We start from the raw sequence: 17,214 nt of genomic DNA, 5'->3' as shown, positions 1-17,214 counted from the left end.
TATTGATGGCTTAGTGACTTCTAATGGTATTGTAAAGGGACGGGGAAACACGAGCAATGCTGCCTTGGGGGCGTGCTGACCAGGCAGCTTTCCAAATGCATGGATCCATTGTGTCTTGGCCACTCACATGCCAACTAGTGGCCCAGAGCTCTGGCCAGGCAACCTGAAGTCATGTTGTGTCTTCCATGGACACCACGTCGCTGAAATGGTATTGTTTCCCGAGATCCAAAAAATGGAACAGCACAGAAATATTGGGCAGTGCTAACCATAGCATGTTAAAGGACCTTTTGCTGTAGAAAGAGCCAAGGACTCAACAGTGCCATGTTTGGACCCCTCAGACTAAGCACTGGCACGGGCTCAGCTGATGGAATAGTGGTGGAAGCAGCTGAGCCAATGCTAGGCTCCAAGTGGAACCTTAGACTCCCCAAGTAGCGGCTCTGAGAAGGGCTGCTCGGTCAGTGCAGTCTAAAGTCGATGTCTGGAGAACTGCTCATCACCCATGTCTGGAAACCTCATTCCCAGGGCATTAGTACATCCAGTGGTAGGTACAAAAAGAAGAGGAAGACTCATGAAACTGATTTTGCTCACTGGTTACAGCAATGATCTTGGCTGGGGCAGAGGTGAAAAGTCATCTGAAATAAGGATCCTGGTGTATTTACCATTCTATTTCTCTCTTCTAGGCAAAGAGTTTCCAAACCTAGCCCACAGCCAATGCCTGGAGTTTGAAATGCAGATTCCTGGACACCAGCCCCAAAGATTCTAACCCAACAGGTGTGGGGTATACCCAGGAATCTGTATGTCTATCAAGGGCCCTGTTCCAGGGGATCCTGGCTTAGGGGATCCAAGTACCAGGATTTGGCAACAACCACTCTAGCACACCCCGTCTCCAATATCATTGTCATTCACTGAGAATTGGTGGTGCCTTAGATGAGGAGCTGGGGTAACTCACAGCCAGCGTATTCCTCGGCCCCCACACGGACACGCCTATGTGTCATGGGGCATGTGTCCTTGAGCTCTGCCTCCCAGCCACTTCACACTGTCCTCGAAGCACACATGCACATTACACCAATTCAGTTCAGCAAGTGTTTATTGGGCACCTACAATAGGCAAGGCACAGTACCAGGTGCTGTGGGTTACAAAGACAAGAAGGCTAGGCCTCACCCTCGAGAGGCTTACAGTCTAATAGAGAAAGACACACTCACACGTAACAAAAATACAAGGCAAAGTGAGGCGGCTCTACGGCAGAGGCAAAAACAGTGGGAGAACAGTGGGCAGGGATAGATCAGATGTATCTCAGCAGATCAGATGTTGAATGCAGGGACTAGCATTCCAGCCAGGCCCTGGGAGGTGGGTCAAATTCACACAGGTGAACTGGAGAAAGGACACGCAGACACAGGCAAGGTACAGAGGCTGGAAAGTGCCATGAATGTTCAGAGAACAGAGACGCCGGCCTTGATGGAAACATAGGAGGCCGACAGGATAACAGAGGTACCTAAGCTGGGGAAGTGGTTTCAGGCCGATGGTGGGATCGCTCATAGTAGGATTTCTTTCTTTCTCTTTTTTTAAGACAAAGTCTTGATCTATCACCCAGGCTGGAATGCAGTGCCACAGTCATAGTTCACTACTGCCTCAACCTCCTGAGATCAAGCCATCCTCCTCCAAGTAGCTGGGACTATAGGCACATGCCACCATGCCCAGATAATTTTGTGTGTGTGTGTGTATTTTTTTGGAGAGACAGGGTCTCACTTTGTTGCACAGGCTGTTCTCGAACTTTTGACCTCCAGCAATCATCCTACCTTGGCCTCCAAAAGGGCTGAAATTATAGGCTTAAGCTACCACACCCAGCTATAGTGAGGAAATTTGACTTCATTCCATTGATAACGGTGAACTACTGAAGGTTTCTGAGCAGAGGAGCGACATGACTTCATTTCCACAAGTCTGGGCACACTGCTGTGGGTAACACGTGATTAGCTTTATTCTTTTTGTTAACCTTACTCTATGGCTTACACTTCCTCCTAGTCTCAAAGCAGAGGCGCGAACCTGAGCCCTGTAGCTGCACAAAGCAGGAAGCAGTGGCCTTAGCTAGGTAAACTTTGAGTTCATTTAACAGCTCTGCACCTGCTCCATAGAAAAGGAATGAGGCTTTCCAGAACTATTTGAGATTAAGGAGCAGAGCACAAGGACAGTACTTAACAGACTTCTGTCACCTAAGCACGGCAAGAATAAGCTGCAGAGAAAATGGGAGTGCAGAAGAAATGGTGGAGAGATGTGAATGACCTCACTAGCGTCATCCAAACTGAACCCGGTCCCAGCATGACTTCTGTAATAACCCACCTCCGCCGCCAGCTAGTGGGAAGGGGGATTTCACAGTCCGACTCACTAGATCAGTAGATGGGGTTTCTAAGCACTCTACACATAGAAGGGTCTCTGTGGACAGAGGCTCCTAGGATCCTGCTTAACCATCCAATGAGGAAGGAGAATGGTGCCCACCTGCTCCTGGGCCACCCCAGCCCGCAAAGGGATGTGAGGCCACTGCTGTCCAGGTGGAGACAGCAATGCTGGTTAGTGAGGGCTCCCCTAGAACCTCCACACCAGCCGAAGTGGGTGCTTGGGTGGACAGCACAGAGGGGGGTGAAGTCACAGCTGGGTTTCCGAGGAGAAACGCTCCCGGGGTGCTGGCGTGCACCTCCGGGCCTGGCCCAGTGGGGCCTCCGGCACCATTGCTGATGGTCCACAGGCACGGATAGGGGCTGCAGAGACAGGGAAAGAAGGGAAGGGAACGTTCAATGGCACTCCAAGGAAGAAGTCCCACCTGACAAGCACGTACACAGTGCTGAGAAGGGCATGGCTGCAAGAGGGCTTGTGACCATGGCTTTATCTCTAGCTGTGACACAGATCGGTCCTGTTTCTGCAGAAAAGCTAAGAGAAGCAGCAAAGTATGGTGGAATAATGATAAGGTTAAGTGTCCTGAGACCAGGATTCTGGCACTGACCCTGGCACCAGCAAGTTATTTGGCTTAGACACAGAATTTCATTAATCTGGGCTCTCTTGCATCCTATGTAAAATCAGCAAGGCAGTAAAAGAAAGGTATTGAAACTGTATGATTTCTGCATATGATCTCTCCCTGGCCAGTGCAGCGTAATAACCAAGACACGTTGCTGGCAGAAGACTGGAGTCTAAATCCCAGCTCTACTACGTATTAGCTCTGTGGCTTTGGCTAAATCATTTAATATCTCTGAGTGTCAGTTTTCTCATCTTCAAGATGTGGAGTCATAATTTTACCTACCTTACAGAGATTGCTACAAGGATTAAATAAGAAGAGGAATATATGGTCCTTAGCATGTGGTACTCAGTAAACGAGTTGTTATCATTAATTCTTCCCTTCCTGGTCTCCACCTGTGAGCTCTGGTCCCTGGCAGAAAGGCTGGGAGCTAGAACACTTTCTTTGCCTTCTCTAGTTCTGTAGCACTGGTTCATACATGTGGTTGCACATTGGGCCCATTGGAATCATTTAGGGAGGTTTTTAAAAGTAATACTGGTGGCCAGGTGCAGTGGCTCACGTCTGTAATCCAAGCACTTTGGGAGGCCGAGGCAGGCGGATCACAAGGTCAAGTGTTCGAGACCAGCATGGCCAACTAAGTGAAACCCCGTCTCTATTAAAAACACAAAAATTAGATGGGTGTGGTGGCAAGCGCCTGTAGTCCCAGCTACTCTGGAGGCTAAGGCAGGAGAATTGCTTGAACCTGGGAGGCAGAGGTTGCAGTGAGCTGAGACCACACCATTGCACTCCAGCCTGGGTGACAGAGTGAGACTCTGTCTCAAAAAAAAAAAAAAGAGTAATATTGGTGCTTGGGTCCCAACCCCACCCCACTCCCCTGCCCCAGAGACTCTGATGGAACTGTTCTGGCATGCAGCCTGGGTATGAGGAGTTTTTTAAGTTTCCCAGGTGATTGTAACGTACAGCAAAGCTTGCATCCTTAATATAGATGCAGTTGGAATAGGTACAATGATCCCGATGTTTTCAGCCTTTAGTCATCACTATGTCTGTTACATTTGAGAGTTTCTGCACTGCCCAACACTGCATTACTTGATAATTGGCTTATTATCCAATGGCAATATTGAATACATGTATGATGTTTTGTTTCTAACAAAATATTTATGGAGACAGGAATGAGTTAAACACACCAACAGGGAAACCAGAGTTGGCAATGCCATCCTTCGCCTGGTGCCATTTTTCAGTGCCACAGGCCTCCTTGGACCACATGAAACCTGCAGAAGCCCATCCTCGGAGCTCTCTCTGTGCTAGCTCAGCTTGTGGGGATTCTGGCCGCAATCATCAGAAGATGCTCTTCTACACTATCTCTCACAGGCCCTTTCTGATGCCTCCTGGGCCAGTGGGAGAATGATGGGCTCTGAGCTGTACTGCTTACTGCAGGACCTTCAGTACATTTTTAAGGCCTCTGAGCTTCAGTTTCTGTATCAGCAAAACAGAAATTTTAATACCTGCCTTACAGTTGTCTTTGAGTACTACAGGAGACTTAGATGTGGATGACTTACGTATATGTAAGTGTCTAGTATTGTTTAATATCTTCAGGGAACCTCATCTTCATTCTGTTTCTCACTTCCTACCACAGCCCAAACCACTGCTTTTTCCTCACATCCTCTAGTTCAGTGTCAAATGTAAATGATCCTCTAGATCAGTGTCAAAATGCAAACCATAAATGCCAGCTACATATATAAGTTTAAATTTTCTAGTAGCCATATTGAGGAAAAAAACAACTATTGTTAATATTTTATTTAACCAAAATATTCAAAATATTATCATTTCAACATGCATTTGATGCATTTGATGTAAATTATTATATATGTATACATTTACATGATATTTACATAATAGCATCTATATTTACATATACGACTATATTTTTATATATACATATGTTAAAAAACTGGGATTTTTATTCTTTGTTTCATACTAAATCTTCAAAATCCTGTGTGAGTATTACGCTCACAATATATCTCAACTTGGACTAGCTGCATTTCAAGTGTTTGACAAGCACAGGTGGCTCGTGGCAACACCCCTGCAGGCCACAGCAGTATCAGCAACACACAGGAACTTGGTAGAAATAGAATTGCAGGCCGCCACCCAGACCTACCAATCAGATTCTGCATTTTAACAACCCCAGGTGATTCTAGGCCATCACATTCTCCTAACTTTTTCTAGACTTACAAATCACAAGTCATCTGATGTCGTCCCACATCCCATCCTTTTTTTTTCCCTTGAGACAGAGTTTCCCTCTTGTCACCCAGGCTGGAATGCAGTGCCTCGGCTCACTGCAACCTCCGCCTCCCAGGTTCAAGTGATTATCCTGCCTCAGGCTCCCAAGTAGCTGGGATAACAGGCATGCGCCACCACGCCTGGCTAATTTTTGTATTTTTAATAGAGACAGGGTTTCACCATGTTGGCCAGGATGGTCTCAAACTCTTGACCTCAGGTGATCCACCCGCCTCGGCCTCCCAAAGTGCTGGGATTACAGGCCTGAGCCACCGCCCCGGCCAAATCCCATATTTTAATTTTGAATCCACTTTGGACTTTCTCAAAATTCTGCATAATAGCTGATATTTACACAGAATGTTACTCCTTACAAAGAATGTTAATGCATTTCCTCATTTCTGCATTTGATGCTCATGGTAACTCTGCAAAGTAGGTCCTATTATTTCCATGATACAGATGAGAAAGCTGGAGCTCAATAAGGCTAAGAAAATTACCCAAAGTCACAACAAAGTCACTAAGAGGTAGAACTGGGACTCAAACCCCAGCCTGTCAGACTAAAAGGGGCCTTCTCTTCCCACTTCCCCACTCAGATTTCTAGAAGTCAGAACTCAATGCAGGTCGCTGGTGTGAGGATTAAACCATAGTTAGCCCTCTGACCAGGGTTGTGAGATCAGCCATCCACAATATGTCCCCTTTTTAGGATGGGTGACTTATGGGAAAATGGACAATCATGGGTGTTGACTTCTCAGTGTGTATTTATAGTTTTCCTCTTCAATTCCTCTGCAGTCAGTATCTATTTGCTACCACCACAGTTTAAAGCATTTCTGACTGGTTTAAGACAAATGGTCGCAGGCCATACAGTATATGACTGGGCTGTTTCTCCACTTATGAAAGGAGAACTCCATCCTGTTGCCACCTCTACTTCTTAGTGGTTTAGAAGTCAGGACAATAGCCTAGACCCAGTCGCCCTAGGAAAAAGAATGAACTTGAGTCCCCAGTGCCACCAATGAGTGAGCTGATGATGTTGGTCTTACCTGGGCCCTGGATTGATTGGTCCGTTGGTATGAGGTACAGACAGGATGCTGGCATGGGGTGTGGAGGATAAGGAAGTCCAGCTGTCAGGTCCCGAGAAAACTTGCAGATTATTGCTTGAGCTTTCTATCAAATTCACTTTGGGGAAACAACCACAGTTGAATTGATAGCAAATGCAGGAAACAAAGATGAGCAGCGACATTATCCTAGAGCGAAATATAACCTCGGCTTGCACTACAGGCACCAATAGTTTGTTGGTTCTTTCTCAGGGAAATAGAAAATAAAAGGAAACGTAGAGTTCTTGAATATCGATCATAGGCCAGGTGTTATTCATAGTTCCATATTCACACCAGAGACTCCTTATCTCCATCTTATAGATAAGCCTCAGTGTGGTAGAATGATTTCCCCTGGGTGTCACGGATCTAACTCACTTCACCATATTCACTCTCTTTTAAGAAGGGACCATAGCAGCCTCCCCTCAAGCTAAGCCTAAGGGCCACCAGTGCCCCAGATGAGATTTCTGAGTTCCAGGAACGTATTCTTCTCAGCCATCCTCAAGTAGGTTTAAATATCTCAAGAGCAGTGCCTTTTGGCCAGGCACGGCGCTCACACCTGTAATCCTAGCACTTTGGGAGTCCAAGCCAGGGGGTCCCTTGAGCCCAGGAATTTGAAACCTTCCTGGGCAACACAGAGAGACACACCAGCTTTACAATTTAAAAAAGAAAAAAAAGGTACCTTTTTACAAAAAGAAGTAGCTTGTATCATCTCACTTATGTGTGGACTCTAAGAAAGTTGAATACTTAGACGCAGTGGGTACCAGGAGTGGGGAGCTGGGGAAGTGAGATGTCGGTCCAAGGATACAAAGTTGCACTTATGTAGGATGAGTAAGTCTAGAGATCTAACTTACAGTCTGAAGATTATAGTTAATAATTCTGTACTGTGTACTGGAAAATTTGCTAAGAGTAGATTTCAGGTGCTCTCATCATGAAGAAAAGTAACTATGTGAGGAAATGGACATGTTAATTTGCTTGACAGCAGTAACACTTCACTACGCATATGTATATCAAAAATCATGGTTTACACCTTAAATATATACAGTTTTTATGGAGGGGAAACGAATAATGTCTTCCATTTCTTTGAATCTCTATTTGCATAAATAGTGTATATATAGGAGAGAGGAAGAAGGCAGAGGGAGGGAGGAAGGAAGGGAAAAGGGGGAGAGAAGAGAGGAGGAAGATTCCAACGTGTATCTCTGGTGCTACGGTCTGAGTGTGTCCTCCAAGGCTCGTGTGTTGGGAACTTAATTCCCAATGCAACAGTGTTGAAAGGTGGGGCCGCTTAGAAGTGATCAGGCCACGGGGCTCTACCTTCATGGATAGGTTAATGCAATATTGCAGGAGTGGGTTTCTGATAAAAGGATGGGTTTAGCCTCCTGCCTTCTCCCGCTCTTCCCCACCATCCATGTGATGCCTTCTGCAATGCTATGACACAGCCAGAAGACCCTTACCATATGCTGGCACCTTAATCTTAAACTCCCCAGCCTGCAGAACTATGAGAAAATACATTTCAATTGCTAATAAATTACCCAATCTCAAGTATTTTGTCATAGCGCCAGGAAGTGGACGAAGACACCTGGCCACGTCTCTTCTTTTTACTATCTGGCACTTGCAAGCTCTCCAGCCCTAACTCTTGCGTCTTCCATCTGTCCCCACTCCCCCTACACTCCGCTCCAAGGCTGTTCCCGGACCACCCAGGCTCTTTCCCTCTTCTGTACCTTTGCTCAGCCCACTCTCCCTACCTGGGACACCTGCACCTCTGCCTGTGGCACATGTCATCCACCTCTGCCCCCGCCCACTCCCACTCTGTCCTTTTCTATTCATCTTTGAAGGCTTTATTTATTTATCAGACCAAGTCTCACTCTGTCACCCCAGCTGGAGTGGCGTGATCTGTGCTCACTGCAACCTCCGCCTCCTGGGTTCAAGCGATTCCCCTGCCTCAGTCTCCTAAGTAGCTGGGATTACAGGCGCCCACCACTATGCCCAGCTAATTTTTGTATTTTTAGTAGAGACGGGGTTTCACTGTGTTGGCCAGGCCAGTCCCGAACTCCTGACCTCGTGATGCGCCCACCTCAGCAAAGTGCTGGGATTACAAGCATTGAGCCACCACGCCCTGCCATCCAAGGTCAATTTAAATGTTAACCCCTCTGGGCTGCCTTCGCTGCCCCACCAGGCACATCTAGCTGCTCTTTTTCCTTCATTCCCACGGCACCCTGACGTGTGTGTTTTATAGACTGTTTCTCAAGCTCTAGAGTGCCAACGAATCCCCTGGTGATCTTCCTAAAATGCAGACCCCGACTCAGGGGCAGAGCCTGAGAGTCTCCATTTCTAACAAGTTCCCACGTGGTACTTCTGCATTATATTAGGATTAATTCTTTACGTATTTGTCTGACCCCGAGCTCCTCCAGGAAAGAAGCTACGTCTTAATCACTTTCCTATCCCACTGCCTAGAACATGGTACCCAGGAGGTGCTCAGATGATGTGATTTGATGACAGCAGGAAAGAACCAGGAAGTAGACAGAGCCGTTGCTCAGTTTCCGCTACTGGTAAGTTACATAGTCTCCTGCTGGCAGCAGCTGCTGAGGTTGCCAAGAGTCGTCAGGTAAGGGACACAGGAACAGGTAGCTGGTGACCAGGAACTCAGCCTGTCACCGACGAAGGAGGGAGGCTTGAGTCTCAACACTCTCCACTACCTCCCATGCCATGAACTTTACTTGTTTTATTGAGTGTCAGTCTCTTCGTATTACTATAGAATCTCCTTGAGGGCAGAGCATTTGTCCATTGCACTGCTGTGCTTGAAACAGAGCCTGGCATACAGTCGATCCTCAATAAATATCTGTTGCATGAATAATTTAATGAAAAAGTAACCATTGTCCTCATGTCTCCCTTCTTTCTACAAGTCTAATAACCAGGCAAGGTCTGGGCCTACGTAAGGCAAAGCTGGAAAAGTCGGTAGTCAATGAGAAAAAAGCACACAAACAATACTGCTAACTTCAAACAACAGTCAAACAGCCAAAATTACTCTAAAATATGAAGGCTGGGTTTGCAAGTCTCCAAGTAAATCGAACTAAGGCCTGAACAGACAGGGCTCCAGCTCCTCAGAGACCTTCCGAATAGTTCCTACCACTAGACCCAGTATTCTCTGAACTGAGCCATCGATGCAACCATAGAACAGAGTCGTGTGAAGGCGATGAGCGGAGTGTTTCAGACCCACACAATTTGACGTGGCTTTCAGAAACCTGCCTGAACTGCTCAGAACACCAGTGCCCTGGCCTTTCCCACCCATTAGAAACCAGGAGACTGAGGGTTTTATGAAATCATTACAAAACACTAAGATTGTTACACCCAGTTCATCAGACATTTTTACATAAAATAATAAAATAAAACGTAGAAACAACAGTATCATAGATGTGCATTAGATGAAAGGGGTTCCATCTTTGGCTCCTCCTTTTCATAGCTGTTTATCCATTTCTCTCAGCTGCCCCCACCCCAGCCCAAACCCCCAGGGCTTAATCAGCAGAGTCGCAGACCTGAGGGAGAATGGTTTCTATGCATGTACGCAGAAGGGTAGGGAGCCGGCCGGTGTCCTCGGAGGCCCGAATAGTGCTCACAGCCGTGGTGGGTGTGGGGAGCAGGCAGAGGCAGAGGAGCGGCATACTGGTAATTGGAGTTTCCTGCTGTGCACACTCCATCCGGATTGGAGAAGATCCAGCCTCCCACTAAAATAGACAAGAGGAAGACACCAAGACTGAGTCTGTGAACTCCCACACCAAAAATCAGGGGACCAGCCAGCTACACCGCACAGCTACAATTCTCGTAAACGACACCGATGCCAGCCTGTGTGGTGGTACCATCCCTCGGCTGCCACTGCCCTTGCCCATGAGCAGGTAACTAGGCTTCTCAGGAAATGCATGACCAGACCTGAAACTGCCTTTGCAAAAATTATATCCATGAGAAAATTATGGCAGTCGGGGAGATCTGATCTAGCCAGTCTCCCTCTTGACATTACTTAGCCTTCAAGCTGCCAAGCTGGCTTTGGGAGACATTTAGCTTGCAGTTTAAATGATAACCCTTCTCTAAAACTCAACTGCCTTTGTAAAGCTAATGAAAGATCACCAGGCCAGGAGCACAGAGCCTGAATTCTGCTAAGCTGTAGACACAAATGACGCCAACCATTATTCCAGACTTCACAAGACATGCAACTTTCTCAATTACTCCTGCAGACAACATCACTATTGTGGAACCTCTTCAGAGATCTCTTTTCAGGTTTTTTGCATATCTGACATGAGTGGCTCCACCTGGACCACCAACCCCACCCGCGGCCCCACCCAGAAGTGACTCAGCACGAGAGGACAGCTTCAACTCCCTGATTTCATCTCCGACCCAACCCATCAGCAGCAAGCACCTATTGCCTAGCCTCCCCAGCTTCCTCCTTCAAACTACCTTTGAAAAATCCCTAACCTACAAGGTTTTGACGAGACTGATTTGAGTAATAACTCTGCCTCCCACATGGCACAGCCAGACTCATATCTATTAAAGTCTTTCTTTATTGCAATGTTGTGGTCTTTGTGTCAGAGGTGTTTGAACCAGAGTGACTCCATCTTGAATAGGGGCTGGGTAAGTGAGGCTGAGACCTACTGGGCTGCATTCCCAGGTGGTTAGGAATTCTTAGTCACAGGATAAGATAGGAGGTGAGCACAAGATACGGGTCACAAAGATAAAACAGGATGCAGTAAAGAAGCCGGCCAAAACCCACCAAAACCAAGATGGCAATGAAAGTAAGCTCTGGTCATCCTCACTGCTCTTATGCATGAATTCTAATGCATTAGAATGCTAAAAGACACTCTTACCAGCGCCACGATACTTTACAAATGCCATGGCAACATCAGGAGGTTGCCCTATATGGTCTAAAAAGGGGAGGAACCAACCGTCAGCTATTTTTCAGGTGATTACAGTCCTATCAAAGGACTCTGTCAAAGGGTGGAAAACCTCTAAAGCGAAACTGGAATACAGCTACATGAAACACAGTCTGAATGCAGAAGTTAATAGAGATGCAAAGTTAATGTGCTTCTGGCTTAATTAAAGTAAAAGTCAGTCTAGGAGGCATCGCATGCGTATGTAACTCATGGACCTACAGCTACCAGGGAATGATTAACGTGGTAACACAGAAGGAGTGAAAGCCTCTCTATTTCCGCCGAGTGGGAAGGTGCTTTCAGTTCTTACTCTAAGCAAGAGGAATCACGATGCCTCCCAAAGCCACCCCACCAATGGAATTCTGATAGCACAGAAAGGGGACCTGGCCAAGCACACCTTGACAGCAAGCATTTTGGTTTGTTTTTTTTCCTTTTTTCTCCCTTTTCGTCCCACTTCTTTACTGGCAGGCAGCAAGCATTTTGCAGAATATTTTGGAAGGCTGCAAAATGTTTTGTAGAAAGATTCTCAACAGAAGACTATTTTGAGTGAGTTCACGGGCAAAGACTGAGACTTCGTAATGCAGGTCCTGAGACAAGGGCGTTCTCGCGCTGACCAGACCTCAGCGGGGGATTCAGGTAGGACCAGAGCTGTTCCTTTAGAACGCTGACTAAGGACGGTCACCTGGGCTTTGGCAATAAGGAGATGGAGCCTGGTATTAGAACCTACTGTCTTTGCTTAATACTTTTTAAGTACAAGTCAACAAACTGCACAGAGTTCACATTACAATCATTCCCAACACATCTTTAGTCACCTTCATCTTCCTGTGGTTGCACCAACTTACGGCCCAGGGGGTCCCTATCTGACTAATAGAATCAACATTCAGGCATCCGGCGGGCAAAACCAGGCAAGCGGCCCCTCAAAACCACTGGCTTCGCCACATGTAACGTCCACACCTCAAGAAGTCTGCTGAGAAGATTGCAACACAGGAACTTGGAACTCCTGTGGTTCTGCACGTGGCCCTAACCTATACAACAAGGTTTTTATTCCAGTTCATGTCCACCTAAAGGGAAAAACTGAGGGGGAAATGAGGAAAGAAAATAGCTCAGAGCAGTTTATGTGAGGCGTGCAAAACGCATCAGGCCGAGAGGGGTGTGTGCGTGGTCACCTTAGGTCAAGGGCACCCCTTGCACCCATGCCTGGGGTCGATTCTTTTTTTTTTTTTTCTTTTTTTGAGACAGAGTTTGGTGCATGTTGCCCAGGCTGGAGTGCAATGGCGCGATCTCAGTTCACTGCAGCCTCCTCCGGGGGCAATTCTTTAAAGGCATTTTTGTTCCTGACTAGCTGCCTTACCCATTATCTTCATGTTCCTGGAATTTGTGATACAAACAACAATATATAGTCAATCAATAGCTTATGTCACGGTAAATGATTTATGAATTGCCTCTTCTTTTTTCCTTTAAAAACCCACTTGCAACTGCTGCTGCCCAGCATATATTCAGGGGAACTTCGATCTACGCTCCCAAGTCGTAGTCCTCAAATTTGGCCCGGATAACCTTTCTCCTTATGTTAATGTTGCCTCAGTTTTTCATTTAGGCTGACAGTCACTTTTAAAGAGTGCGTTGCTGAGAGCAGCTTCTCTTTATGCGGCTGTACCGCCAGGCCTGGCACAGAAGGTGCACCGAGGTTGAAGGGAAGGAGGAAGTAAAGAACTCCACAGCTGGAAAACTGCAGAAGGGATCTTTGCAAGCTAATATAATCCAAATTAAAGAGGGTTTCAGACACCAGGGTTCACTTTCCTACGCTGATGTCACTGACCGTGGGTTGCACTGCAGCTGAGAGGATCCCCTCCACCATCCTGGGACACGGGCAGGGTCACACCCCGATGGGAGCATCCAGCTCTACCTTCAGAATCCCAGATGTGTTACTCCACCTCTTCCTACAGCCTTCCAGTCCACAAACAGACTCTTCTTCACAGAGGCCACAGCCTGCGTGACACATTGCTGTGGGGACCGACTCCAAAATTAGCAAACACTAAGAACAGGAGAACTCCAAAACGGAGAGACCAGAGTGGCGCGCAGAAAGCTAGGAGGCAAGCGAGAGCACGCCGCTAGGGGCTCAGCGCCTCACTGACACGAAAACCAGAGTCTCAGAAGTTCCTCACTGGCATTCGGATCTCCTGCCTAACATTTGTTTAAACCCCTTAAGCCCAGGACCACTGGCGCGCTCTCTGGAAACTCTGGAAAGGGCGTGCATTTGTCTTTAATGGAATAAACAGCGTGTTGGGTTTTGATCTGGAAGAGACCTTTAACAGTCCTGACAGGCGAAAAGTCAGAGTGTGGAGGGAGCCGGCTCCAAGTACAGCCCCACACACCTCCCGCCTCGTGTACCCCAACTCACAGTGAGAATAGGTCACGTGCTGGCTCTCAGAGATAGCCTCCGGTACATCTCTTAGGTGATTTCTGAAAGAGTAAAGAAAACGCACCTTGACTGTCCAACTTCTGATGTGTGTCCACCATAAAGCATACCCAAAATTCTCCTTGAAGAGCCACAAATTTCTCAGAATAAGAAAACCAAACACCTGTTGTCCTAGGCTCCTGTCCTTCCCCATTCTCCTTCCTTCAGGGTGTTGTCTCTATCTGTGCAATTGCTCCTGCATTGCATTTGACTGTTTACCCCTCTTTACCGTATTCACAGCTATCCCGGTTTAGTTTCATCTGGCTAATTTGGGGATATTGCTCCTGACTGACAAGACTCAAGCAATCGTACCTGTACAATTCCAGGGCACAATTACACATGTGATATGCTACGTCCAGCAACGGCCCTGTGAGGGAAATACTAGCATATTTTTCTAATTTTGTAGGTTAGAAAAGTGGAACTCAAGGAGGTAAACTGACTTACCACCAGTAAATTACAGAGCAAAAATTCAGTCAGGACCTCTTACTGGCAGTGCTAAATTCTTTGTATTATACCATGCTGCCATCACTTTGAATCTAGATTCTGTCATCTCACATATCAGATTGTCCTTTAGGCCTTTTGTTAACTGAAAATGTTGTAAGTGTGTCTTGTATATCATCAAACTTTATTCTAATATTGGAGCCAGGCTCACTCCTATAATCTCAGCAACTAAGGAGGCTGAGGCAGGAGGATCACTTGAGGCCAGGAGTTTGAGACCATCTGGGCAACATACTGACACCCTCTGTCTCTTAAAAAAAAAAAAAAATTACCCAGCCATGGTGGCACACACCTGTAGTCCCCACTACTTGGGAGACTGAAGCAGAAGGATAGCTTGAGCACAGGAATTTAAGGCTGCAGTGAGCTATATCACACCACTGTACTCCAGCCTGCATGACAGAGCAAGACCCCATCTCTAAAATAATAATAATAACGTAGGTGGGTGGATCACAAGGTCAAGAGATCGAGACCATCCTGGTCAACATGGTGAAACCCCATCTCCTATATATATAAAATAATGTATTCAAATATTGAACAGGACAGGGTTCTGTAATACATCATTATGAACATCCATCCATTCATACAGAGTCTTATTGGAGCCTTTAAGGTGAACAGGAAAGATTAGACAGTTATAAAGATTACTTAAAAGATTTGAAACTCAAGCATAAAATCTAAACATTTCAAAGATAATCATATTTATACTGTAGGGTTTGTCAGTTAAAAAGTCAATGATAAGCACCATCATCTTCTCTTTCCTGGGATGGAAAAGATATAGAGGCTGGGCACGGTGACTCATGCCTGTAATCCCAGCAATTTGGAGGCTGAGGCAGGTGGATCATCTGAGGTCAGGAGTTCAAGACCAGCCTGGCCAACATGGCAAAACCTCATCTCCACTAAAAATTAAAAAAAAAAAATTGACGGGCATGGTGGCAGGCACCTGTAATCCCAGCTACTAGGGAGGCTGAGACACAAGAATTACTTGAACCCAGGAAGCCGAGATAGCAGCACTGCACTCCAGTCTGAATCAGAAGAAAGAAGGAAGAAAGAAAGAGAGAGAGAGAGGGAGGGAGGGAGGGAGGGAGGAAGGAAGGGAGGAAGGAAGGAAGGAAGGAAAGAAGGAAGGAAGGAAAGAAGAGAGGGGGAGGGAGGGAAGGAAGTAGAGAGAGAGAGAGAGGGAGGGAAAAAAAGAGAGAGAGAGAGAGAGACAGAGAGAGAGAGAGAGAGAGAGAGAGAGGGAGACATGGCAGGTTGCTGACCCATAGTAGCAGAATCATCACTCTTACCCCCAGAAGTCTCTGACTTCTTTTCTCAGCAGAGGAAATGTGAACCTCTCTCCATTTTTCACTTTTCCTAAGCTAAGTGTAGTGTGTGTGTGTGTGTGTGTGTGTGTGTGTGTGTGTATTTTATGTTTTTGGGTTTTTCTGAGACTGAGTTTCCCTCTCGTTGCCTAGGCTAGAGTGTAATGGTGCCATCTCAGCTCACCGCAACCTCTGCCTCCCAGTTCAAGCAATTCTCCTGCTTCAGGCTCCCAAGTAGCTGAGATTACAGGCATGAGCCACCACTACCGGCTACTTTTGTATTTTTAGTAGAGATGGGGTTTCTCCATGTTGGTTAGGCTGGTCTCGAACTCCTGACCTCTGGTGATCTGCCTGCCTCAGCCTCCCAAAGTGCTGAGATTGCAGGCGTGAGCCACTGCACTCGGCCTAAGTGTCATTTTAAAAGAACAATTTATTAAAGTCATGCTACTCAGAAGTAATTAGGAAAAAGGCAAAGTGAATTATTATAAATCTAAATAATTTAATTTTTTTAATGTGATTGTGCTACTTTCAAGAATTTATAGTAAAACAGAGCTTAAAAAACATAATTAACAGTTATTCCTTATAATAGGGATAATATTATTATTATTATTCCTGTTATAAGGAATAATTATAATTTGAATTTTGTAGATTTTGTTGAATATTGAATATCAAAAGTGTATTTCTATCAAAGGTAATGTAAGTGCTACTAGTCTAGTTCCTTTCAAGATAATCATAAATTACACATATGCATTGCATAAATCATTCATTAGAAGATTTTACTACAATTTCTCTACTCACCTTTCCTTGGCATCCAAGAAGGCTTTGGCAAAAGGATTGTACTTGATTTTGAGAGCTGTTATCTTGCATTTACAAAGACAAGAAGTGTTAGTAAAAGTGGGATACACATGGGCAGACAGAAGCCGTAAAACCAGGTTAATTCCCTCTCCTTGTCTTCCCCTTCCTGCCAGGCATGGTGGCTCACGCCCGTAATCCCAGCACTCTGGGAGGCCGAGGCCCTTTGCATCTTTGCTTACTTGTGCACTTAATCACCACTGCGCCGTCTCTGGCAAAGGACATTTTATCATTGCATGTGGTGAAAATGCCGATGCCATGTAAAGTAAGAAAAGAAAGGGCAAAGCCCTGGACATGAGCAGAGCCCTGATGTTTGAAGCCTAGCGTGCATTTTTTTACGCATTTATTTTTTTCAACAATCCTTGAGCCCCTGCTGCATGCCACTGACTCTTCTAGTCACTCGGAACACAGTGGAGAGCAGCACAGGTGTGATCCGGCCCCTCTGGGAGAGTGCCATCCAGCATCGAGTCCCTCATTCATAAACAACCACGTACACGTGGAGCCACGTCAATGCAAAAAGCAAACGATCACGCCCCTCCACTGTCACTCTCTTCACCCGCCTTAGCCTGAGCCCGCTTCACTTCTCATCAGAGACATCTGACATAGAGATCAAAGAGATAGAAACAGAGAAATATTTATTTTTCATCTGTCCCCACTGGGATGTAAGTGGCTTGAAGACAGGGAATTCATCTGTTTTATTCATTGCAGTGTTTCCGGCATCTAGAACAATATCCAGTATGTAGTAATGACTAGCAAACATTTGTTGAATACATAAAGATTAACAGAATATTTATGTGAGGAAGACCTGAGACTTGATGGAAGAAGAAAAGCCAAA

At 46.0% G+C, this 17,214-nt stretch overlaps 1 protein-coding gene across 5 annotated transcripts in view; it reads right to left on the bottom strand.

The window, feature by feature from the left end:
* Positions 1 to 1,069: 1,069 nt before the first annotated feature.
* Positions 1,070 to 17,214, bottom strand: part of LOC105711625 (T-box transcription factor 19) — an 89,618-nt gene continuing 73,473 nt past the window's right edge. For all 5 annotated transcript variants that reach the window (XM_064370652.1, XM_064370653.1, XM_021668021.2 and 2 more), the window contains 5 exons: positions 16,326 to 16,387; positions 13,675 to 13,736; positions 9,894 to 10,082; positions 6,310 to 6,445; positions 1,070 to 2,750 (listed from right to left, as the gene is read on the bottom strand). In XM_064370652.1, the coding sequence (XP_064226722.1) occupies positions 2,456 to 2,750; positions 6,310 to 6,445; positions 9,894 to 10,082; positions 13,675 to 13,736; positions 16,326 to 16,387 (744 nt within the window). In that variant the 3' untranslated portion in view covers positions 1,070 to 2,455. The remainder of the gene's footprint in view (positions 2,751 to 6,309; positions 6,446 to 9,893; positions 10,083 to 13,674; positions 13,737 to 16,325; positions 16,388 to 17,214) is intronic.

Source organism: Aotus nancymaae, unplaced genomic scaffold (genome assembly GCF_030222135.1).
Source record: "Aotus nancymaae isolate 86718 unplaced genomic scaffold, 86718_ANA_hifiasm-v0.15.2.pri h1tg000108l, whole genome shotgun sequence".
NCBI lineage: Eukaryota > Metazoa > Chordata > Mammalia > Primates > Aotidae > Aotus > Aotus nancymaae.
This window is presented reverse-complemented; position numbering and strand designations above follow the sequence as displayed.